General features: G+C 47.3%; 1 protein-coding gene across 5 annotated transcripts in view; it reads right to left on the bottom strand.

The window, feature by feature from the left end:
• Window positions 1-4,387: 4,387 nt before the first annotated feature.
• The window catches only part of LOC122562859, a 22,845-nt gene continuing 504 nt past the window's right edge, over window positions 4,388-26,728 (bottom strand). For 2 of the 5 annotated variants that reach the window (XM_043716142.1, XM_043716146.1), the window contains exons 2-7: window positions 23,538-24,184; window positions 20,827-20,961; window positions 18,510-18,603; window positions 8,753-8,807; window positions 7,728-7,848; window positions 4,388-4,605 (exon numbers count right to left, since the gene is read on the bottom strand). In XM_043716142.1, the coding sequence (XP_043572077.1) occupies window positions 7,750-7,848; window positions 8,753-8,807; window positions 18,510-18,603; window positions 20,827-20,961; window positions 23,538-24,184 (1,030 nt within the window). In that variant the 3' untranslated portion in view covers window positions 4,388-4,605; window positions 7,728-7,749. Of the gene's footprint in view, window positions 4,606-5,050; window positions 6,404-7,727; window positions 7,849-8,752; window positions 8,808-18,509; window positions 18,604-20,826; window positions 20,962-23,537; window positions 24,185-26,728 lie in introns of those variants that run through there. The other 3 variants (XM_043716145.1, XM_043716143.1, XM_043716144.1) reach the window with 3 other exon arrangements.

Consider the following 26,728-nt stretch of genomic DNA (forward strand, 5'->3'; position numbering starts at 1 on the left):
AAACCTATCCCTCCAGTTATAGAAACTCCCCCTCCAGTTATAAACCTACCCCTCCAGTTATAATCCTGTCCCTCCAGTTATAAAGCTACCCCTCCAGTTATAAACCTACCCCTCCAGTTATATTCCTGTCCCTCCAGTTATAAACCTCCCCCTCCAGTTATAAACCTACCCCTCCAGTTATATAACCTACACCACCAGTTATAAACCTATCCCTCCAGGTATAAACCTACCCTTCCAGGTATAAACCTACCCTAAACCTATCCCTCCAGTTATAAACCTACCCCTCCATTTATAAAAACTACCCCTCCAGTTATAAAACCTATCTCTCCAGTTATAAACCTACCCCTCCATTTGTAAAACCTATCCCTCCATTTATAAACACACCTTCCAGTCATAAACCTACCCCTCCAGTTATAGACCTGCCCCTACAGTTATAAAACCTACCCCTCTATTTATAAACCTACCCCTCCATTGATAGAACTTACCCCTCCAGTTATAAACACACCCTCCAGTTATAAACTTATCCCTCCAGTGATAAACCTACCCCTCCAGTTATAAACCTATCCGACCAGTTATACACCTATCCCTCCAGTTATAAACCTACTCCTAGTTATAAAACCTACCCCTCCATTTATAAACCTACCCCTCCAGTTATAAAACCGATCCCTCCATTTATAAACCAACCCCTCCAGTTATAAACCTACCCCTCCAGTTATAAAACCTACCCCTCCAGGTGTAGACCTACCCCTCCAGTTATAAACCCTATCCCTCCAGTTATAAACCTGCGCCTCCTGTTATAAATCTACCCCTCCAGTTATAAAACCTACCCCTCCAGGTATGAACCTACCCCTCCAGTTATAAAACCTATCCCTCCAGTTATAAACCTACCTCTCCAGTTATAAACCTACCCATCCAGTTATAGACCTACCCCTCCAGTTATAAACCTACCACTCCAGTTATAAACCTACCCTTCCAGTTATAAACCTACCCCTCCAGTTAAAAACCTATATCTCCAGTTATAAAACCTACACCTCCAGTTATAAGCCTATCCCTCCAGTTATAATCCTGTCCCTCCAGATATAAACCTATCCCTCCAGTTATAAACCTGTCCCTCCAGATATAAACCTACCCCTCCAGTTAAAAACCTATATCTCCAGTTATAAAGCCTACCCCTCCAGTTATAAAACCTACACCTCCAGTTATAAGCCTATCCATCCAGTTTTAAAACCTATCCCTCCAGTTATAACTCTACCCCTCCAGTTATAAAACCGACCCCTCCAGTTATAAACCTACCCCTCCAGTTATGAAACCTACCCCTCCAGTCATAAACCTACCCCTCCAGTTATAAAATCTACCCCTCCAGTTATGAAACCTACCCCTCCAGTCATAAACCTACCCCTCCAGTTATAAACCTACCCCTCCAGTTATGAAACCTACCCCTCCAGTCATAAACGTACCCCTCCAGTTATAAAATCTACCCCTTCATTTATAAACCTACTCCTCCCGTTATAAAACCTGTCCCTCCAGTTATAAACCTACCCTTCCTCTTATAAAACCTACCCTCCTCTTATAAAACCTACCCCCAGTTATCAAACCTATCACTCCAGTTATAAAACCTACCCCTCCATTTATAAAACTTAACCCTCCAATTATAAACACACCCTCCAGTTATAAACCCTATCCCTCCAGTTAAAAATCTACCTATCCAGTTATAAACCTACCCCTCTAGTTATAAACCTATCCCACCAGTTATAAAATCTACCCCTCCAGTTATAAACCTACCACACCAGTTATAAACCTATCCCTCTAGTTAGAAAACCTGTCTCCAAAGTTATAATCCTAGCACTCCAGTTACAAACCTATCCCTCCAGTTATAAACCTATTACTCCAGTTATAAAATCTACCCCTCCAGTTATAAACCTACGCCTCCAGTTATATTACCTACCCCTGCTGTTATAAACCTATTACTCCAGTTATAAAACCTACTCCTCCAGTTATAAACCTACCCCTCCAGTTATAAACCTATTCCTCCAGTTATAAACCTACCCCTACACTTATAAACCTACCCCTCCAGTTATAACTCTACCCCTACACTTATAAACCTACCCCAGTTATAACTCTACCCCTACACTTATAAACCTACCCCTCCAGTTATAAAACCTATCTCTCCAGTTATTAACCTACCCCTCTAGTTATAAAACCTACCCATGTAGTTATAAAACCTATCCCTCGTTATAAACCTACCCCTCCAGTTATAAACCTACCCCTCCAGTTATAAACCTACCCCTCCAGTTATAAAACCTATCCCTCCAGTTATAACTCTACCCCTCCAGTTATAAAACCTATCCCTGCAGTTATAAACCTACCCCTCCAGTTATAAAACCTACCCCTTCAGTTATAAACCTACCCCTCCAGTTATAAACCTACCCCTCCAGTTATAACTCTACCCCTACACTTATAAACCTATCCCTCCAGTTATAAACCTACCCCTCCAGTTATAAAACCTACCCTGCCAGTTATAAACCTATCCCTCCAGTTATAAACCTGCCCCTGTAGTTATAAACCTATCCCTCCAGATATAGACTTGTCCTTACAGTATAAACCTATCCCTCTAGTTATAAACCATATCCCTCCAGTTATAAACCTACCCCTCCAGTTACAAACCTACCCCTCCAGTTACAAAACCTAATCCTCCAGTTATAAACCTCCCCCTCCAGTTATAAACCTACCCCTCCAGTTATAAAACCTATTCCTCCAGTTATAAACCTACCCCTCCAGTTATAAAACCTACCCCTCCAGTTATAAACCTACCCCTCCACTTATAAAACCTATCCGTCCAGTTATAAACCTCTTCCTCCTGTTATAATCCTACCCCTCCATTTATATGGGCAGCAGTGAGGTTCCCCTGACACTGAGATTGGCCTCAGTGGATATTTCATTGTATTCTGACAGACACATCCCCCATCACTCAAAACTCTGTATTATTCCACCCCATTTTTCACATCTTTGTGCAAGTGTTAAACCCACGTTGCTCTTGAAGCAGGATAGTGATCTCATTAAGAATAAAAACTGCTGAAAAATATTCAGCTTGTTCCAATGTACAAGACATTGGTTCGGCCGCATTTAGAATACTGTGTACAGTTCCGGTCACCACATTACCGAAAGGATGTGGACGCTTTGGAGAGGGTGTGGAGAAGGTGTACAAGGATGTTGCCTGGTATGGAAGGTGCTAGCTATGAAGAGAGGCTGAGTAGGTTAGGTTTGTTTTCATTAGTAAAAAGGAGAATGAGGAGGGCAACCTGATTGAGGTCTACAAAACCATGAAGGGTATAGACAGGGTGGATAGAGATAAGCTTTCTCCCAGGGTGAAGGATTCAGTAACGAGAGGTCACGCTTTCAAGGTGAAAGGTTTAAGCGGCAAGGACTTTACACAGAGGGTGGTGGGCGTTTGGAACGCGTTGCCAGCAGAGGTGGTAGACGCAGGCACAGTAGATTTATTTAAGGTGTGTCTGGACAGATGCAGGGGTAGGTGGGGAGCAGAGGGATGTAGACGGTTAGACAGTGAATTTGGATCAGCTCAGGCTTGGAGGGCTGTAAACTTCCCTTGTTCTTTGTTCTATCATTTCTGAAGCAGGGTCACTGGACCTGAAATGCAAACTCTGCCACAGGAGCTGCCAGACCTACCGAGTTTCTCCAGCAATTTCTATTTGCTTCTGATTTTCAGCAACCACAGCTCTTCATTCATTTTTGTTGTTTGAGTCAGAGAGTTGTACAGCACAGAACCAGGCCCCTTTGGTCCAAATCATCCATGCCAACAGATATCCCAACCCAATCTATTCCCACCTGCCAGCACCTGGCCCATATCCCTCTAAACCCTTCCTATTCATATACCCATCCAGATGCCTTTTAAATGTTGCAATTGTACCAGCCTCCACCACTTCCTCTGGCAGCTCATTCCACACACGCACCACCCTCTGTATGAAAAAGTTACCCTTTAGGTCTCTTTTAAATGTTTCCCCCTCGCCCGAAACCTATGCCCTCTAGTTCTGGACTCCCCTGCTGGGGGATGTAAGCCTCACTTTAAAGATGGAGGTGAGTAGATAGTGGGTCTAATATGAATTGCTAAGATAATGGAAATATGAGTTTTAGGATAGCACCTGGAGATTGGTTTGTAAGTTAGGTCTAAGAATGGAGTTAGGGTATTTGGTTTGATTGATCACTGGGGGGACAGGGTGTAAACCCTGTAGTATTTCACCAGAGCTGAAATGAATTGGAGACTCTGCAGCAGGATTGACGGTGAATGGGAGAACTGGGTTTAACTGGTCAAAGCGCTCCACATCTCAGTGTATGAAGATCTGAATACAGGACACCCACACGCTTGCACCATAAATAACTTTATTTATATAAACGTGGTTAAGATTTTCAAACTTTTCATTCAAATTCTTTTCAGAACACGAAACCTTCAAACTTCTCCCCTAAGTTCAATTATCGCTCCTCTCTCTCTCAAGTCCAGCCCTCACTCTCTCCGAGAGGCTCGACGGATCCACCCCACGCTGTTTTCACCTCCTGGGGTGCAGTCATTCACAGAGGAAGAGGGAGATTGAGCTGATAGTGGGTAAACCCAATTTCGCAATTAAAAACAAATCAAACAACTGCTCAGTGGAGACATCACTGTCTTACACAGATTAAACCCAAAACTTTAATATCTTAATGGTTGAGAGAACAACAAAAAGAAAACGCTGTAGTAACTTGTTTTACACTAACGTGCAACAATAACGATCCAAAAGCATTTGGCCGAAGTGTGTCTGGAATTTCAGAAGTTGGATGATGTAACAGAAAATTAAATGTCATATATATCCAGTCTGAGGCTGAGGGTGCAGCAGAACGAGTGGGAGCCAAAACTCCCAAGGGGACACTGACAATGTCTGAACCCACACACACCATTTGTACTGATCTGCTGACACTGGTCATTATCTGGAATGATCTTGCCATTATCTCTCTGCCTATAAATCCTGCGCCTGTGCGCTTCCCTCCACTTCACCTGACAAAGGGGCAGCGCTCTGAAAGCTTGTGATTTCAAATAAACCCATTGGACTGCAACCTGGCATCGTGTGACCTCTGACTTGGTTAAAATATAAAGAAAGACCTCACCACCTGGAATACACAGCACTGTCCGAACATAGCTCTTTCGAAAGGATTTAACGGCCTTCGAGGAAGGAAACTTCACCAGAATCTCACTTTGATTGGGTTCTGAAGGAGAGATGGCCTGACGTGGATTCTTTGGAACGGTGCAAGTTAAAGCTGACTTGATTGAGGTTTTTAGGACTTTGAAAGGAACCAACAGAGGGGATAAATACACTTCCAGCTGAAGAGGGAGGTTAGGAAAACAGGACATTACCTTAGACTCAGAGCAGTTGGTGTGTTATGGGATCGGAGAAATTCTGAGATCCTGAATATTTGTTTGTATTTATTGGGTGTGATCCTTACTGCGGATGACCCTCTGTGTGAGAAACAAGAAACTAAAAGTCCAAGTGAAAGCAACTCTTCTGACAAATGTTGTGACCATGCTCTGTCAGCTCAGAGCTCCAGCCAATCACTGATCAGCTCAGAGCTCCAGCCAATCACTGATCAGCTCAGAGCATCATGGGACACAGTACCTTGGCTACTGCTTGTCCTGTATCCTACAACTTACTGCATCGTCAGGGCAAAATATCTGCTGGAACTTAGCTTTGTTGCTATGCTAGAGAAGGAGACGTGAGATGCAGAGGCATCAGCTTTGAAGGAATGACTGAACTCTCCAACCTCCAGGGGGGGCTTTCTGGATGGATGGATGGTTTAATCGAGTCTGCATGGCCTTCCACAGCCCAGACTCGACACAGCACTGTTCATCGCTGTTAACATCTCCGTTGCTGAGCCCGTAAGGGCCCCCTGTCCTACAAGCTTTCTAACGATTCATTCGGCACAGTGAGACTTTGCAAATCCAAAAGGGAGGCACAACCAGAATTTAAACATCATAAACGGGTGGCACAGTCCTGTCTGTGAGCCAGGTCCTTGCAGGTTTCAATCATTTTTATCAGGATGAGCGTGTCACCTCTGTCTTCACTTCAATTGCTCAGTCAGTTTACTGCTTCCTGGGTCAGAAACCCATCCGCGTCTGAAAAGGCAGCTGTCAGTGTTACTCTTTGCACAACGGGAAAAGGGATGGGGGTCCCGGGACAGGCTCATTCCCACATCTACCGCCTATACCAGTGGGTAGTGTGGCTCAGTTACCTGAGGGTGGCACCGGGACAGAACTGGCAAGTCAACCCAGTGAGGAGTGGGAGAGTTTAATTTAGCCAGCGGGATACCCCATTCCAGATGAGAATGTCTGACCAGGAAGTGGAAGCAGATTCCAGCAGGAGCTCTGAAAGGAAATTGTAAAGATCAAATGGCAGGTTGAGTCGGGGAGAGTGACCGTATGGATCAGGCACAGTGACCTGAATGGCCTCCCGCTGACCAGGTCAACTCCACAACCAGTAACACCAATCCACTGACCGTGGTCAAACTAGTCAGATCAGGCTCCTGACTGGTATAACTAGTAACACCAGGCCCCAGACCGCAGAGTAACTAGTCACATTAGGCCACTGACTGCAGTGTAACTAGTAACACCAGGGCCCTGACCGCAGTGTAACTAGTAACAACAGGCCACTGACTGCAGCTTAACTAGTAACACCAGGCCCCTGACCGCAGCGTAACTAGTAACACCAGGCCCCTGAGCATAGTGTAACTAGTAACACCAGGCTCCCGACCATGATATAACTATTAACGCCAGGCTCCTGACCATAGTGTAACTAGCAATACCAGGCCCCTGATCGCAGTGTAACTAGTAACACCAGGCCCCTGACCATAGTGTAACTAGTAACACCAGGCTCCCGACCATGATATAACTATTAACGCCAGGCTCCTGACCATAGTGTAACTAGTAACACCAGGCTCCTGACCATGATATAACTAGTAACTCCAGGTCCCTGACCGCAGTGTAACTAGTAACACCAGGCTCCTGACCATGATATAACTAGTAACTCCAGGCCCCTGACCATAGTGTAACTAGTAACACCAGGCTCCTGACCATGATATAACTAGTAACTCCAGGTGCCTGACCGCAGTGTAACTAGTAACACCAGGCTCCTGACCATGATATAACTAGTAACTCCAGGCCCCTGACCATAGTGTAACTAGTAACACCAGGCTCCTGACCATGATATAACTAATAACGCCAGGCTCCTGACCGTGGTGTAACTAGTAACACCAGGCTCCTGACCGCAGTGTGACTAGTAACACCAGGCTCCCGACCATGATATAACTAATAACGCCAGGCTCCTGACCGCAGTGTAACTAGTAACATCAGGCTCCTGACCGCAGTGTAACTAGTAACACCAGGCTCCCGACCATGATATAACTAGTAACTCCAGGCCCCTGACCATAGTGTAACTAGTAACACCAGGCTCCTGACCATGATATAACTAATAACGCCAGGCTCCTGACCAGAGTGTAACTAGTAACACCAGGCTCCTGACCGCAGTGTAACTAGTAACTCCAGGCTCCTGAATTCAGTGTAACCCCCTGGAAAGGGCTGTGTTGTAAGGTGGACCCAGTCACTGAGCCTGCGTCAACGTCCCCTGACTCCAAAACACACCGAGATGATAGAAATGTTGCCCGTTTGCTGGTTGTTCCTTTTCCTTACTAACCGTGCTGCTTTGTGGTCGATGGTTAACGTGTGTAGGCCTGTCCTCGGACATATCTCCACTGGGCCTCCGAGAGTTGGATCAGGGCCTGTGCTGCTACCTCCAGCTCGCTCTCTGTTTCAACCTGAAAGAGAGCAAACAGGGTGTCTCACTGCTTCCTCCCAATGGTCACTGCTCCAACCCCTGTCACTGACAGGCAGGTAGCTCCTTACCTCTGTGTCCCAATCTACCAGACCTCGAGTTTACAAACCAGCCCCCACCCCTCCCTCCACAGTCTCGTTCTCCAATGTCTAAGGTGAGAGAAGAGAGATTTTAAAAAGACATGGTGGGGGGGGGGGGGCAATTCTTTTATGCAAAGAGGGTGGTTCGTGTGTGGAGTGAACTTGCTGAGGGTGTGGTGCACGTGAGTACAGTTATGGCACTTGCACAAGAAAGGTTTCGAGGGATATGGGCCAGGGGCAGGCAGGTGGGAGTAGTTTACTTTGGGATAATGGACTGGTTGGAGTGAAGGGTCTGTTTCCGTGCTCTCTGATGCAATAAAGCACACCCTTACTCAAGGGTTTCCTCAGAAACACAAGTAGGGCATCTGGAACGGGAATGTGATATAAAAAAAAACGTTGCGCTTAAAGGTGGAAATCTTGGCAGTGACACCTGTGTTAGTGGTTATTGTATCACAACAACTTGTCTTAACATAGCACCTTGAACACAGTGGCATCTAACCTGTGAGCACTCCGTTAGATGTCACATCTCTGGCAATGATGGGGTTGGTGGTGAACAAAAGCTGGGGGTTAGCTCTGCTTTGCTGCCTGGCTTCGACTAGAGCGCAGTTTATCAAAAGGACAGCGAACTCTGACAGTCCTTCCCAGGAAAAGAGCTTCACTCCGTCACCAGTGTGCAATATCGGAGCCAGTGGGTGTGTGCAGATCCAGAGCCCACACAGACCCTCAGCGCAGGTCACCTTGGCTTGTTCAGTGTGAAAGGGAAGGGAGAGAGGGAAGGGAGAGGTTTAGTTTCACTCGGTGACTGACCTGATTGTATTCCGGGCTGCAATTTTCTTCCGCCTTGACTTTCAGATGTGCCAACCTACAAATGCAACAGCGAAATGAAACATGACCGCTTTTCGTAAATGCAATCCATTGCTCTTTATAAAATGGCGTCATGGTCAGCACAGCGCGTCACAATTAAACTCGTCCCATTGTCCGCAATTACTCCCTATCCCTCCATACCGATCCCATCCATGTACCTGTCCAAATGTTTCTGAAATGGTGACATTTTACCTCCCTTTGCTAACAGCTGTCACCGCTGAGTGTATCTGCAATGGAGGCTCGAAATCTCAAAACATTGGAGGCTGTCTGAGATCAAAATCTGACAGCCCCGGCCTTTGGAACATAGCGCCCACTGTTTTCATGACAGGGATGGTTCCCAGATGTAGCTGTCTTCCTAAAACAGCTGCCTGCTACAGTCAGCATTGACTTTCAGTACCCAGGAATGGGGACACGGAGAGGTACCAATTGATCTGGCCAGAGCAGGTCTGAACTTGGCAGAGATGAAAGACGCCCTGGTAGGGGCCTAGGCCCAGGACACTACTGGAAGGGGGAGGGAGGGGTGAAGGTTCTCTTTGTGGGAGGTCAGTCGTCCTTTGAGATTGTCAAAAATAGACACGTGTGTAGCAAGTGAACAAACGTGTTTGAACGATCAAGCTGTTTGGAACAAGAGAGCTGTTAGAAGTAGAAAAAAGGAACTATCAGAAGGGACTGTCGAAAGCAGACTCCATCTGCCAAGGTAAGTTAAATACCTGCTGTTTACAAACACCTGCAGCGCATTTCACACTATTGACCCAAGTCTGAGGGTTAGCAATCCAGCACTAGCGCTGTATGACTGATGCCAATACCTTCCATTAACTCAGTGGGATGCCTGCCATTTCACAGTTTCATTGGCTTGGTTGTTATAACCTGGTTAAGGTGAATTATGAGTTCCAACCCTTGATTTTACAGACAATTTGAGGTTAAACGTAGTGAATGGGCTTTTATAGATGAGGTGGTTTGTTTTATTACAGAGAATTTATCAACAGACACAACTTTTATTTTATCACTCCTCAGCCTGGGTCCCAGATATCGATCGATGGGGAACAGTGACTGCTGGCACAGTGGGTGGAAGATCAGAAGATGGTAACCAGGAAGGCCTGGCACTAAGCTGGTATTTGTCTCAAGACGAACTCGCGCAGCATTGGGTATGGGTGTAGGGTAGAGGGGCCCAGGTTGTCATGGACAGTAGAGAGAGCCATGATGGGTAATTACATGGGTCTAGATTGTCATGGAGGGTATGAGTGGCCATGGTAGGGGGCACTTACACAGGTATAAGGACATGTAGAGGGTATGAGTGGCTATGGGGGTAATTACAGGGGTATAGGGACATGTAGAGGGGTATAAGGACATGTAGAGGGTATGGGTGGCTATGGGGGTAATTACAGGGGAATAGGTCCATGTAGGGGGGGGTATGAGTGACCATGGGGGTAATTACAGGGGTATGAGTGACCATGGGGGTAATTACAGACATATATGGATATGTATAGGGGTATGAGGGTAATTACAGGGGTATAAGGGACATGTAGAGGGTATGGGTGACCATGGAGGTAATTACAGGGGTATAGGGACATGTATAGGGGTATGAGTGGCTATGGGGTAATTACAGGGGTATAGGGACACGTATAGGGGTATGAGTGGCTATGGGGGTAATTACAGGGGAATAGGGACACCTGGAGGGTATGAGTGACCATGGGGGTAATTACAGGGTATAGGGACATGTAGAGGGGTATAATGACATGTAGAGGGTATGGGTGGCTATGGGGGTAATTACAGGGGAATAGGGACACGTAGAGGGTATGAGTGACCATGGGGGTAATTACAGGGGTATAGGGACATATAGAGGGTATGAGAGCCCATGGGAGTAATTACAGAGGTATAGGGACATGTAGAGGGTATGTTAGCCCTTGGGGGTAATTACAGGGGTATAGGGACATGTAGAGGGTACGATAGCTCTTGGCGGTAATTTCAGGGATATAGGGACATGTATAGGGGTATGAGTGCCTATGGGGGTAATAACAGGGGTATAGGGACATGTAGAGGGTATGTTAGCCCTTGGGGGTAATTACTGAGGTATTGAGACATGTAGAGGGTATGAGTGGCCATGGGGGTAATTATTGAGGTATTGAGACATGCATAGGGTATGAGTGGCCATGGGGGTAATTACTGGGGTATACGGACATGTAGAATGTATGAGTGACCATGGGGGTAATTACTGAGGTGTTGAGACATGTAGAGAGTATGAGTGGCCATGGGGGTAATTACTGAGGTATTGAGACATGTAGAGGGTATGAGTGGCCATGGGGGTAATTACTGGGGTATACGGACATGTAGAAGGTATGAGTGACCATGGGGGTAATTACTGAGGTATTGAGACATGTAGAGGGTATGAGCGGCCATGGAGGTAATTACTGAGGTATTGAGACATGTAGAGGGTATGAGCGGCCATGGGGGTAATTACTGGGGTATACGGACATGTAGAGGGTATGAGTGGCCATGGGAGTGGGTGATAGACATGGATGGGGCATGAAGGGTCGAAGCCCTTTTATATTTTACTGTTTCTTTTAAAATTTTGATGAAGTGCTGGAGGCAAGTCTCTCCATGCCCTGCCCACCCACCGTGGGTCAGCCTCGGTCGGGCTAGGCCCGTGGATCTGGGAACTGCACCGGCTGTGCGTACATGACCCCAAGCAGGCAGTGAGCCTCCGAGCCCTGTGACTGCATCTCCAGCGCCCGGAAAGGTCTCACTGTTTAAGCAAGGGTGCCATGGGGCATACCCCACTGAGTGGTGACCAATATTCATCTGTCAACACACTGAACCTGCGTTGTGGTAACCATAGCAATGCAGTGTCCAAAATGGCCGCCCCCTTTCCTGCTGCACCACAGTGACTACACCAAAAATATTTTACTGGCTGAAAAGCACTTTAGGGTGGTTATAAAGGCGCGACATAAACGCAGACTTTCCTTTCACAGATTCTTTGCCCTTTGTTCTGTTTCAACATGAGGATCTTGAAATTTGCTGTGAAAGAGCTGCCCCCGTAACACCCCACGACCAAGGGAAAAGAAGTCAGCCATTGTACCCGCTCTATCATTGAACTGGCAGCTATCAATTCCTGTCTTGAACCTGGGGTCAGAGATTTCCAAAGATTCACTATCTTCCGAGTGAAAACATTTCTCCTCAACTTAGTTATAAATGGCCTACCCCTTATTCTTGAGATTGTGTCACTTGGTTTTAGATTCAGTAGGCGGGGCGGATTGTCCTATCGACATCCATCCCGTCAGAATTCTCACTGTTTCAAACTGTGGCGAATACAGACCCAGGTTCCTCCATCTCTTCACGTAAAACAATCATGCCGACCCAGCGATTAATCTGGTGTACCTCTGCTGCATTCCCTCTGTAGTTATAGAGATGTACAGCATGGAAACAGAGCCTTCGATCCAACCCGTCCATGCCAACCAGATATCCCAACCCAATCTACAATACTCTGACCAATAAAGGAAAGCATACCAAACGCCTTCTTCACTATCCTATCTACCTGCGACTCCACTTTCAAGGAGCTATGAACCTGCACTCCAAGGTCTCTTTGTTCAGCAACACTCCCTTGGACCTTACCATTAAGTGTATAAGTCCTGCTAAGATTTGCTTCCCCAAAATGCAGCACCTCACATTTATCTGAATTAAACTCCATCTGCCACTTCTCAGCCCATTGGCCCATCTGGTCCAGATCCCGTTGTAATCCTGGGAAATGTTTTCTGAACCCTCTCCAGGTTAATAATATCCTTCCTCTAACAGGGCGACCAGAACTGGACACCCCACCCCTGAACAGGCCTCACCAACTTCCGGTCCAATCTCAGCATGACGCCACAACTCCTATCCTCAAAGGACAGAGCAATAAAAGCAAGTGTGCAAAATGCCTTCATAACCACACCATCTGCATGTGACCATAAACTGCAAAGAATTATGTACATGCACCCCTCTCTGTTCTACAATAAGCCTTTATTGCCTTTCCTGAATTGTCTTTGGGAAGGTGGTGAGCCACAGGAGCACTTAAGGTACAACAGGCACTTTCAACCTGAAGAGGGGCTCTGGATTCATTTTGTTTGTATGTGAAATCCAAGGCAGAGTATCCTCACGGATAGTGCTTGTTCGGTGAGGATATGGAGATGAATGTGAAAGAAACAAAAGTGTTTTGCAGCCATCAGTGAACATCCCCATTGTCTGATGGAGGGAAGGTCATTGATGAAGCAGCTGAAGCTGGTTGGGCCGAGGACACTATCCTGAGGAACTCCTGCAGAGATGTCCTGGAGCTGAGGTGACTGACCCTCCAACAACCAAAGCCATCGTAATAACTCCTAAAACCACCCCAGACCAAACAACAATTTGGAAAGGAAGCAGTGACCCCAAATGGAAGCCTAGGAAGGGGAAACCCTGATAGCACACAGAAGGTCAAGCAGCCTCTGTGGAGGAAGAGACAGATAATTCTTCAAGTCACTGACATTCCTTCAGAGTTCTCACATTCAGGCTAATGGTCATTGACCCAAACTGCCCTGGTATTGACAGAGCTGGCTGTCTGAGCGAGAGGAGAATCTTCGACTCTGGGTAAGGAGGACCTCGAGCCAAAGTTAGCCACAGGGTCTCATTAACATTTTCTTTCTGTCAGATGGAAGTCTTCAAGATAGAGAGTTCACAGAATCTTAGAGCCGTTCTAGTGTAGGAGGCCACTTGGCCCATCCTATGGCTCTCCAAATCGGCAATTCACTCAGTTGCATTCTCCCTGTGACCCTCGCACTTTCTTCCTTCTCAGATCCTTGTCTAATTCCTTGTGAAGGTTTCAACTGAAGCTGCCCCCAGCGCGCCCTCAGGCAGAGCGATCCAGACCCTAACCACCTCGCTGTGTGAAAATAAATTTCCCCTTTGTCGTATACGCTGACAACTTCGAAGCCGGGGTCGGTGCCCCGGGGGTCAAAGTGCAAATGATGATTTAAGTGACAAATCAAATATTGGCCAAGGAAAACACTGGGTCATTCCTTTGCCTCAACCCTGGTTTGTAGACTTGGGAAAATGGTTTGGAAGAAATCAGATATGAGCCAGACCTTTAAGAGGTAAATGTTTGAGATGGAGGTATGCAGGAAAATGTGAAACGACATTAAAGCCCTAATCTAGGTTTAATCTCGACATATGGACTATTCCTGCTTCCACTCCTTAAGCTTCCACATGGAGCAATAAAACAGGTGCTGAGAAGACTTGGTGAGATGTGTTTTTGTGAGGGGGCAGTGACGTATGTGTGAATGTTTACTGTGTAAATCTCTGTATATTACTAAATATTCACCACTTAGATGTACTTGTGAATACTTAATGTGAAAATTTGTTCCCGTCAGTGATTTTTCTCTCTTGTAGGATGTATTTATGAATATTCACACGACAAATGCCCTGCAGTTGGCCTACTCATGTCATGTTTAACGCTTTCCCTCCTTCATCTCACTTTTTAACCACGCCTTGATCCAAGATTTTATCATTAGAGGCAACGTTCTCTCCACATCTATACTGTCAAGAACCTTCAGGATCGTAGATGTTTCAATCAATTTTCCAAACGCCAGCCTATCTTGTCCAACCTTCTTTCCAAAGACAGTGCCCCCATTCCAGGTTTTTGTGTGGTTAAACCTCGCTAAACTGCCTCTCGTTGAACCATCACTAACTCTGTTCTGCTCCTCAACAAGACACGGTTATAGAAATATAAATGTTTGACAGAAATCGCAAGTGTATGCAAGAGGAATAGTGGATTTTTGTTGTTAGTAGATGGGTAGAAAGTGCAATGGGATGCCTGTCAGAGACAATTAGTGTAGATGTTAGCATAAAATTATAAAGGGACATTGAGAGATTAAGTGACTGGGCAAGATGGCCTTCAATGTTCGCAAGGGTGAGGTTATCTATTTTTGGACTGATATAGGAGAGAGTAGGGTACTTTCCAAATGCTGTGATGTAAAGTATAGTGGATGTCGAAAGAAACTAGAGAGTTCATGTGCATAGATCTTTAAAATGTCACAAACAGGTACAGGAAGTAAATAAGAAGGCTGAAGAGTTCTGGCCCTGACATCTTGAGGACTGGAATATAAGGATGCAGAGGTGATGCTGCAGTTAGACCCCACTTGGAGCAGACCCTGGGCATCACACCTGAGGAAATTTATATTGGTCTTGGAGGGAGTATACTGCAGGTTTAGAAGAATAATACCTGGACTTCAGGGGTTAAGTTACGAGGTCAGATTATAAAAAGTAGGCATGTTTTCTCTGGAATTTAAAAGGTTAAGAGGAGATCTGATTGAAGTCTTAAAGATATTAGCAGGAAAATACAGGGTAGATAAAGACAAACTATTGGCCAGTGGTTGGAGAAAGGGAGGATCAGAGTCAAAAAGTGTGGCGCTGGAAAAGCACAGCGTCCGTGGAGCAGGAGAATTGACGTTTCGAGCATCAGCTCTTCATCAATGGTTGGAGATTCTAGAAAGAGAGGGTCGTGTCTGAGGATGAGGGCCAGACCTTTCTGGAGAGATGTTAGGAAACACTTTTACACACAGAGGGTGGGAGACTCTTGAATCTCTCTTCCGCAAACAGCAGTGGATGCTGGATCAGATGTTAGTGTTAAATCGGAGGTAGATATATTTTTATTGGGCAATGGCATCAAGGGACATGGTCAAAGGGAGGCATATGGAGTCAGGCTACAGATCAGTCATATTCTCAGACTTGAGGGGCTGAATGGTTCCTATGTTCCAACAAATACACCCAGGTATCAGAGCCCAGTCAGCCAACACACTGCTGAATGCAGTGATGCGAAAATCTGGAGTATATGAAAATCAAAGTCCAGCATGTGGGTCTTTTTGTCAGAATGCGAAAAGAAGATAATTGGAGCTGGGACAGAAAGGTCATCGCTGCAACCTGTCAGGATATCTCAGAGGCTCCAACGCCTCACTGCCCAGACAGAGTGAGTATAACCCTCTCTCACTGCCCAGACAGAGTGACTAAAACTCTCTCTCACTGCCCAGAGTGAGTATATCCCTCTCTCACTGCCCAGACAGAGTGAGTATATCCCTCTCTCATGGCCCAGAGTGAGTATAACCCTCTCTCACTGCCCAGACAGAGTGAGTATATCCCTCTCTCACTGCCCAGAGTGAGTATATCCCTCTCTCATGGCCCAGAGTGAGTATATCCCTCTCTCATGCCCAGAGTGAGTATAACCCTCTCTCACTGCCCACAGTGAATATAACTCTCTCTCACTGCCCAGACAGAGTGAGTATAACCCTCGCTCACAGCCCAGACAGAGTGAGTATTACCCTCGCTCACAGCCCAGAGTGACTAAAACTCTCTCTCACTGCCCAGACAGAGTGAGTATATCCCTCTCTCACTGCCCAGACAGAGTGAGTATAACCCTCTCTCACTGCCCAGACAGTGAGTATATCCCTCTCTCACTGCCCAGGGTGAGTATAACCATATCTCACTGCCCAGACACAGTGAGCAAAACCCTCTCTCACGGCCCAGACAGAGTGAGTGTAACCCTCACTCACTGCCCAGAGTGAGCATAACCATCTCTCAGTGTCCAGACTGAGTATAACCCACTTTTACTGCCCACAGTGAGTATAACCCTAACTGCCCAGACAGTGAGTATAACCCTCTCTAACTGCCCAGACAGAGTGAGTATAACCCTCTCTAACTGCCCAGACAGAGTGAGTATAACCCTCTCTCACTGCCCAGAGTGAGTATAACCCTCTCTCACTGCCCAGACAAAGTGAGTACATCCCTCTCTCACTGCCCAGACAGAGTGAGTATATCCCTCTCTCACTGCCCAGACAGAGTGAGTATATCCCTCTCTCACTGCCCAGACAGAGTGAGTATATCCCTCTCTCACTGCCCAGACAGAGTATATCCCTCTCTCACTGCCCAGACAGAGTGAGTATAACCCTCTCTCACTGCCCAGAGTGAGTATAACCCTCTCTCACTGCCCAGACAGAGTGAGTGTAACCCTCTCTCACTACCCAGACAGAGTGAGTATAACCCTCTCTCACTACCCAGACAGAGTGAGTATCACCCTCTCTCACTACCCAGACAGAGTGAGTATAACCCTCTCTCACTGCCCAGAGTGAGTGTAACCCTCTCTCACTACCCAGAGTGAGTGTAACCCTCTCTCACTGCCCAGACAGAGTGAGTATCACCCTCTGAGAGGAGAGGATGCCGTCTAACTCACGGTGGATGGAACCATTTTGAGTTGTTCATTCACTGATGGTGGGTGTTGTTAGCTGCACCTACAGTTATTTCCTTGATGCATATTGCTGAGTCAGATGGGCTTTTTACAACAATCAACAGGGTGTCCACGTTCACCATTTAGCTGACTTCATGTTCCCTTACTTAATGTGTCATATATAAGATTTGGATGATAACATGGGCGGAATGGTTAGTATGTTTGTGAATGACCCCAAAATTGGTGTTTATGGTGGTCAGCAAAGAAGATTCTCTCAGATTGCAGAGATCTTGATCTATTGGGTTAATGGGCTAAGGAGTGGCAGATTGAGTTGAAGTTGTATAAATGTGAGGTATTGTATATTGGTAAAGCAAACAAGGGCACGGGTTATAATGGTAGGGCTTTAGGTCGTGTTGCAGAACAGAAAGACTTCAGGGTTCAGGTACATAGCTCCTTGAAAGTTCCGTCACAGGTAGAAAGGGGGTTATAAGAAGGTGTTTGACACACGAGACCTGTTGGGATGTCATGCTGTGACTATACAGGTCTTTGGTGAGGCCACTTTTGGAGTACTCTGTACAGATCTGGTCGCCCTGCTATAGGAAGGACAGTATTTAATTGGAGAGAGTTCACAAAAGATGTTCCAGGATGTGGCCTGGATTGGAGGTTTTGAGTTATGAGGAGAGACTGGATAAGCTGAGACTTTTTTCACTGGAGCATTGGAGGTTCAGGAGTGATCTTATAGAGGTTTATAAAATCATGAGGGGGCATAGGTAAGGTGAATAGCAAAGGTCTTTTCCCTAGAGTAGAAAACCAGACGGCATAATTTTAAGGTGAGGGGGAGAAAGATTTAAAAGGTACCTGAGGGGCAGTGTTTAAACACAGGGTGGGGGGGTGGTTCCTATGTGGAATGACCTGCCAGAGGAAGCGGCAAATGCAGGAACAGTTACAACATTTAAAGACATTCAGATAGTACGCAAATAGGAAAGGTTTCGAGGGATATGGGCCAAATGGGACTAGTTTCGTTTGGGATACTTGGTCGTCATGGACAAGTTGGGCGCAAGCGTTTGTTTCCGTGCAGTATGACTCGATCTGCCACAGTGAGATATCAAACCCATGTCCCTAGAACATGACTCTGGGGTTCTCGATTGCGAACCCGGTGACATTACTGCTACATCACGACCTCTCCTGCATTTGAATTGGGGATGGAGACAGAAAGAGTCAGTGAAGGTTTCCTGACATTAGCTGCAGCCCTTTGCTGCTTGTGTATCCCGGTGATTGAGAAGGATGGTGGATGAGGTGTGAGACACCTGGATGGGTACAGTAGTCTTGTCTCGGGTTTTTCCCTTTTCAAACTGTAGCCGGAAACGTGAGGTGAGTCTTGTCAATATTGTGCGCTATTTAGACTTCCGTTTAAGAGATCACTCACAAAATCACTAGAAAGCCCTGCAGCGCACAAGATCCTTCCTTGAGCCTACACACCTTCCACAACGTATCTCGCCATGTTCAGCGTTGCTTTGTGGACTGGCATCTACAGAGACGGCTCTGGGGGTCCATTGTGATTGCTGACTGAAATCTGAAGGTAGAGGTTAGTGTGCAGCACACAGTGACTCCGTTAACAAGGAGGACAGGATAATAAATACAGACATTTCATAACACAGGACCTCAATACTGCTAAAAGCTAAATTGCTAAAGCTGAATTGGTCACCACTCTTTCTTTCCTGTGGTATAAATTGGTCGTGATTGTTGGAAATAGGATACTCATCCTAATGAGGGCAAGACAGAAAAAATAATGGTCAACAAAATACCTCCCTCGATACAGAAAAAGGATAAAATAATGCGAAGGGGTAAATGGAATTTTCTTTTCAGAAATCCCTCTGAACCAGACCTGGCTCCTCATTTTCCGAACCGGAGACGCAGTCCTCAGTCCGTGTTGATAAACGGAGGTGAAATGGAGCCTGATGGATCTGTTGTAATTCCCAGGTTAGACGATATCTCGGCTGGCTTGGGCTGAGCTTTGACATGCTGCCATTAGCCTGGTCTGAGAGAATTCAACCCATCCGGGAGTGTCCCCATCTCTCTAACGCTTGACGAGCTCTCTTTTGAGGGTCAAGGAGAGGACGAGAGTTCAGCGGTTTTGGCGTCCCTAGTCTACCAGACTGCTCTGAACAACTTCTGAGAATCACAGAATTCCCTCAAGAGTGGAAGCACGCCACTTGGTCCATACTAATGCTCTGAAGGGTATCCCAGCCAGACCCACCCCTCCCTCACCCCATCCCTCCATTCCCCGTGGCCAATTCACCCTGACCTGCACATCTTTGGACTGTGGGAGGAAACTGGAGCAGCCGGAGGAGACCCACGCAGTCACGGGGAGAATGTGCAAACTCCACACAGACAGTTGCCCGAGGCTGGGAGTGAACCCTGGCGCTGTGAGGCAGCCGTGCTAACCTGCCTCTTGGCTGAGGCAAACAAGTCTGACAGTTGTCAGTGTTCTCGAGGGAGCGTGTGAAAAGGATAGATAGGTTTGAATGAGGGGGCTTGACATTTGAATATAGTGACATGAACGAATGGAAAATCACGTCCCCTCCTCAGACTAAGGCAGCTCTGGGTAATGATAACCCAGTCACCAGGGACTCTCAGTTCAACATCAACTTTCCAGTGATTCCGAAAGGCCACAGGACATAACATGAGACAGTGCACAGTGAACCGGTCAGTTTGACCGCTGAGAGGGTTGATCAGAGATTGGATGGGATGTCTGCAATCACTCAGTAAGACTATGGGCACCATACATGTCACAGTGAGGGAGAGCTGTCCTGCATCGCGGGTTTGGGACTCTGCAGGAATATGACTCTTGACAGAACTGTCAGCATTGATCTGGGACTGGGTCTGGGACCGTCTTCCAATAACACTCACATCATTTACCTCGGACGGTCACATTCCCGTCACCCATTCCAGGCCCACTCTTTTCCATGCACATCCTGGGATAGATCTCGCTCCCAAATTGTACACTGACTGTCCATCTGTTGTTCTCCAAGTCCCATTCCACTCCGGCAAAATCGATCGGCTCAGCTAATCGCTCACTCACCTCTCTCTGCCTGTATCCCCAGAGAATATATCCATCTCTCCACTTCACTCCCCCCACACTGGGATACTCTCCACCAGCTCCCACTTCACTCCCCCACACTGGGATACTCTCCACCAGCTGCCAGTTCACTCCCCCACACTGGGATACTCTTCACCAGCTCCCAGTTCACTCCCCCACACTGGGATACTCTCCACCAGCTCCCACTTCACTCCCCAACACTGGGATACTTTCCACCAGCTCCCACTCTGGGATGTATTGGTTTTGACAGTCCATGTGGAGACCAGCAGTACAGCACACTCACCAACACCATCGCACAGCTCAGGGGCGTGCGAGGTTTGTGAGCTGGAATGTACAATGATTGGGCTGATAACCACGCTCTGTTTAACCCTTCACAGTCTGACTGTAACAGGCTATAGGAGCACACAGACGCTGTGCCTGACCCCAGCTCGCTTGTTGTTCTCTCCGGGTTCAGTATCACAGCAGTTTCCTTACAGCCCGATGGTGAGCACACATCCAAATTCCTCCACTCAGTGGACGGCCTGAGCTCGCCGACGGCGCTACATAAATGTACCTGTTTAAAAATTGGTCCATCTCACGACGGTGATTCTGCGTCTTCCATCAACTCTAAACCCTGCTGTTACGTGGAAATATCCCACGGCATTCAATAAATGGCTGGAAGACCGTGGATCCAACCAGAGAGGGGCTGCTCCTTACCTTCTGCGTCTGTCTGTCTGTCGGCCTGTCTGGTCACAGCGCACAATATCGGACCAGCCTCTCCCACACTCATCCCACCGTCAACAAGATCATATCCAGCAGGAAACGTGACCATGTCGCCATACAGGGAAGGAGCTGTGGGCCAAATACAGCATAATGTGACCAGCATTAATAACTCAAACTGGGATCGTGGACTGATATCGTCCCATCTTCCTGGGAATTTCATGCACATCAGACACTCCCCAGGTTGGATGTCAGGTTCCCTCGGCACTATCCCAGCAAGAACTACACAACAGCTTTCTTGCAATCTGGGCCCCATCCAAAGCTGTGTCGGAGCCCCACAGTGGACTGACTGCTTATCTGGCCTGGTCAGTCTGCTCTCAGCCCGGGACGGTCAATCCACTGACAATTCCTGCCCGCAGAATCGAGTTCAGGTGCCAAAGGTCAGCTTGTGTGCGATATATACACAGAGCGGCCTCTCAGTGCATCGAACCGGCCTGGAAACCCACTCGGAGGAAATTGATGCTTTCGCCAGGAACGAGAGCAGCAAACAGACCTTTCTAACAGGCGAAAATGACAACAATGTTTTAGTGCTATTCCCTGGAGATCAGGGCCTGAGGGAGTGGGATCGGGATACAGTTAGTAAGATACGTCCCCCATGGTGCATCACTTCTGTTCCTGTAGGGGACTGGGGTGTCACTGGTATCTGCTGCCCATACCTTGCGACTCGACCCAAGTGACTTGATGGTCCATGCCAATGGGGCAGTTAGGAATCAACCACATTGCCGTGGGTCTGGAGTCACATGTGGACCAGACCAGGTAAGGACAGCAGTTTCCATCCCCAAAGGGCATGAGTGAGTCAAACAGCTCCCTACAATTAGCAGGCTGCTTTTATTGGTCAGTACTTTAAGTGTAAGAGTTGGGAGGTCATGTTGCGGCTGTACATGACATTGGTTAGGCCGCTTTTGGAATACTGCATTCAATTCTGGTCTCACTGCTACAGGAAAGACATGCAACTTGAAAGGGTTCAGAAAAGATTTACAAGGATGTTGCCAGGGTTGGAGGATCTCAGCTTTAAGGAGAGGCTGAGCAGGCTGGGAGGAGGGTCGGAGGCTGAGAGGTGACCTTATAGAGGTTTACATCATCATGAGGGGCATGGACAGGATAAATAAACAAGGTCTATTCCCCGGGATGGGGTGTCCAGAACGAGAGGGCATAGACTTAAGGCAAGAAGGGAAAAATTTAAAAGGGATCTAAGGGGCAATTTTCTTCACACAGTGGGTGGTGCGTGTACGGAATGAGCTGCCAGAGGAAGTGGTGGAGGCTGGTACAATTACAAGGCACCTGGAATGGGTATATGAATAGGAAGGGTTTGGAGGGATATGAGTCAAATATGGTGCCATGACCCTCACTACTTCTAGCTCACAAATATCTCTCAACCTCAGATTTAAAGTGAGACAGGGCCTGCTGCTGTGTGTGGAGAGATTTCCAGACTTTCACTATCCTCTGTGGTCAGAAATGCTTCCCGTCCCCAATAACCTGGCTGTGACATTAAAGACGACCTTCTCTTGTCCCATTCCCAATGGAAAATTGCTCCCTGCCCACCTCTTCGGTTCCTCCCAAAACTCCTTGACACCTCGGTGAAGTCACTTGTGTATTCAATGGAGTCTAAACTCAGTTGACGTGATCTCGCTCACTAATCTAACCCATCGATTGCAAGTGAAACTGCACCTCAGGGTCACTATATCTTTCCGGAGATTCGGTGCCGAGAACTGTACACCATATTCCGTCCTAGTTTTGGGAGATTTGTCCAACAGCAGCTGAATCTCTTCCCCTCCAGATTCCAGCTCTCCAGTTATAAAGACAAACACTCCACTGGCATTTTGGTTTTTAATTTCTCTGACTACTGCAGTTTATGAACTTGTCTACTGGGACCACTAAATCTCTTTGGGGTTCCCCTCTTGCCAGCTTTTTACCTTTTAAATAATTTTTGCATCTGTACGCTGGTCCAAATTCTCACACTTACCTGTGATGAAATCTACTTGCCCCGTTTCACCTGTTTTATTTGATTAGTTTCTCTCTTGATATTTCATATGGCTGCTCACAGTACTCACATCATCATCACACAGTCATTCAGCATGGAATCAGACCCTTCCGCCCAACTCATCCATGCTGACCAAGATTCTCAAATTAAACTCGTCCCACTTGCCTGTGGTTGGCCCATAACCCTCTAAATAGAGTCATAGAGATGTACAGCACTGAAACAGACCCTTCGGTCCAACCCGTCCATGCCGACCAGATATCCCAACCCAATCTAGTCCCACCTGCCAGCACCCAGCCCATATCCCTCCAAACCCTTCCTATTCATATACCCATCCAAACGCCTCTTAAATGTTGCAATTGTACCAACGTCACCCCTCAGCCTCCGACGCTCCAGGGAAAACAGCCCCAGCCTGTTCAGCCTCTCCCTATAGAACAAACCCTCCAATCCTGGCAACATCCTTGTAAATCTTTTCTGAACTCTTTCAAGTTTCACAACATCCTTCAGACAGGAAAGAGACCAGAATTGCACGCAATATTCCAAAATAAGGATTATTTTTTATGAATGAAGTACACTTTTGTAATAAAACAAAACAAAAGTAAAACTCAGCACAGACTGCTGTCCCTCCCTCTGGCACATCACTCAGACATGAGAGGAAGGACACACTCACCCATTGGGCCCAGTGTCAGGGAGGGAGGGTCTTTGTTGCTACCGAGGCAACATGTTGGGTTGCTTGGCGATGCCCTTAGCCATTCGTGCTCACAGACAGTACCCTCTGAGTGGATCTGGCTGTCGTCAAGTACACCATATCCTGTGACAGTTGGGCACATCAGCAGCCATCTTGGCAGCTGCCCAGCAGAGGCCGTTCCCTCCTTTAGCTGCACTCCGATGGCTGGCAGCTGCTGGCTTCTCAGGAAGGCGTCGCTGAAGGGGCTGGCGCTGGTCGGCTGGTACAATGTTGTTGGCAGAGAGACTGGCCGCACTTGGGAGCCGCCGCACACGCCTTGAAGGAGATGGTCTTCACTCGGGTAGCAAGGGGCCAGGCCCGTCGGCTTCTCAAACCCACTACCTGGGAGCTGGCATTCAGACAGCCTGGTGGGGTAGGCCGTCTGGAGAGGAGCCGTGGTTGGATAGGCACAGGCAGGATCTGCAGCCATCGATGACCAAGGGCAGAGGGCCATGTCTGCCTGGCACTGGGCGCTGGCTCGCTCTGGTAACCCGTGCCAGTGCATTGTAGCAGTTGGACCCAACATGGCGGCTGGCCCCATCTTGGCTAGCCACAGCTGGTCGCTGGAGACTCCCAAACAACACCCCCTGCTGGAAAGAAAGACACGGTGATCAGCACAGCGGCTACTCATTCTTCACTCAGCCTTTCCTTCTCTCCTGCACCATCCCCCCGGCTCTCAGTCTTCACCTTCCTTTCCCCATCCCTCTATCTCCCCCTGACTCCCTCTCTCGGCTCCAATGATTCTAAAGAAACAGTTGTTTATATGGAGCACGGCTCTTTAAAGTTGTTTTTTGGTGATATTTCAGGACATGAATTTAAGTCTGTTTAGTTGGGGTTTAATATTGCAGCCATACAGCTCAAGGGTCTTCTTCATTCCCACTATTTTGACCATGTGATTTTAGCCACGGGAAGGTGGAGCCTAACATTCCGAAGATTAATGAGACTTTGGACTGTCTCCAATCCACGAAGATAGATTTCCCAACCATCCTGGATTTCCCAGTTAAAATCTGGACTTTAATTTCTCAATTATTTTACTTGTCTTTTCATTGTCTGATGTAACTCAACTCTCAACATTCCTTTCTTTGCTCGATCGGTATCTTAATTCAATGTGTCGACCACTCTGTCCACGAGTGGTCAGTCTGAGAATCACCACTTCATTACTTCTGCCCTCACATCTGAATTTAAAACTTAAAATAATCTCTTGGGTTGATTTTCGCTGGTAAAAACAATGACTGCAGATGCTGGAGACCAGAGTCCAGATCAGAATGGTGCTGGAAAAGCACAGCAGTTCAGGCAGCATCCGAGGAGCAGGAACATCGACGTTTCGGGCAAAAGCCCTTCATCGGGAATGCAGCCCATGCAATTCCTCAAAGGCTTCATGAATCCACAGTTTAACACAAACACCCGTTTCCACCTTTCCCCTCTGGACTCGTTTCCCTGTCCAACTCCCCAGTTGGGAGAAACCCAGCTTACTTTTAAATAAATAATTCCAATCCGCAAATTAACCAAAAAACAAAACACAGCTTTGAAGACTGCTCACCAAGGGGAGAGTGATATTACAAACAGAATCAATAAAGAGGGAGATCCCATGGGTCCAGGACTGGCAGATGGAGTTTAATTTAGATAAATATGGGGATTTGCATTTTGGAAAGGCAAATCAGGGAAGGACTTATACACTTAATGGTAAGGTCCTTGGGAGTGTTGCTGAACAAAGAGACCTTGGAGTGCAGGTTCTTAGCTCCTTGAAAGTGGAATCGCAGGTAGATAGGATAGTGAAGAAGGCGTTTGGTATGCTTCCCTTTATTGGTCAGAGTATTGAGTACAGGAGTTGGGAGGTCATGTTACAGTTGTACAGGACATTGGTTAGGCCACTGTTTCAATAGGCAAGGTCTTTTCCTTGGGGTGGGGGAGTGCAGAACTAGAGGGCATAGGTTTAGGGTGAGAGGGGAAAGATATAAAAGGGACCCAAGGGGCAACTTTTTCACACAGAGGGTGGTATGTGTATGGAATGAGCTGCCAGAGGAAGTGGTGGAGGCTGGTACAATAGCAACATTTAAAAGGCATCTGGATTCATATATGAATAGGAAGGGTTTGGAGGGATATGGGCCAAGTGCTGGCAGGTGGGACTAGACTAGGATGGGATATCTGGTCAGCATGGATGAGTTGGACCGAAGGGTCTGTTCCCATGCTGTATGATTCTATGACTGGAGTTGGGAGGGGAGGGGAGTGAGGGAATCGAATCCAAAATGGTGTTTATGGGGGAGCTTCCACAGCCCAGCCTCAATGGTACCCATCTCCCTCTAAGGTACTAGCAGGCACGATACGCTCTCTCTCTAAGGACGCTCAGGCAACAAGTACAGCCACAGAGAAGAGGCAGCAAGTCAGGAATTGTTTTAAATAAACCTGCACCTGTGTCACAAATAAACATTTAATGAATTACAAGCCCTAACCACCAGGGCCTGGGTATTGTAATAAAAACAGGGGGAAGTGGGAAGTGAGGGAGTGGCCCAAGTGAAATGATGGGCCGTAAATGGATGGTAGTCTGTGATATAGACACCACCGATCAGGAGCACAATGGGGTGGAGGAGAGGTCAGACAGTGAGGTCCTCACCCCTCACAGCCCCAAGGTGGCACCAAGCCAGACTGGGCACTGCCACTGGGAAGACCAGGGTTCTCATCCACTCTCATCACCGGAGTCATGCAGGGAGATGTGCTTTTTAAATAGAGACGTGTTAAATTTGGACACTATCTAATTGCATGTTACAGTTGTATAGGACTTTGGTTTGTACCGTGTACAGTTCTGGTTGCCACATTAGCAAAGGGATGTGGAGGCTTTGGGGAGGGTGCAGAGGAGGTTCACCAGGATGTTGCCTGGTATGGAGGGTGCTAGCTGTGAGGAGAGGTTGAGTAGATTAGGATTATTTTCATTAGAAGGATGGGGGTTGAGGGGGACCTGATTGAAGCTGATCTCCAGCATCTGCAGACCTCACTTCCTCCTCACAGTTGTATAGGACTTTGGTTTGGCCACATTTGGAGTACCGTGTACAGTTCTGGTCGCCACATTAGCAAAGGGACGTGGAGGCTTTGGGGAGGGTGAAGAGGAGGTTCACCAGGATGTTGCCTGGTATAGAGGG

Source organism: Chiloscyllium plagiosum, chromosome 25 (genome assembly GCF_004010195.1).
Source record: "Chiloscyllium plagiosum isolate BGI_BamShark_2017 chromosome 25, ASM401019v2, whole genome shotgun sequence".
Classification (NCBI taxonomy): Eukaryota; Metazoa; Chordata; class Chondrichthyes; order Orectolobiformes; family Hemiscylliidae; genus Chiloscyllium; species Chiloscyllium plagiosum.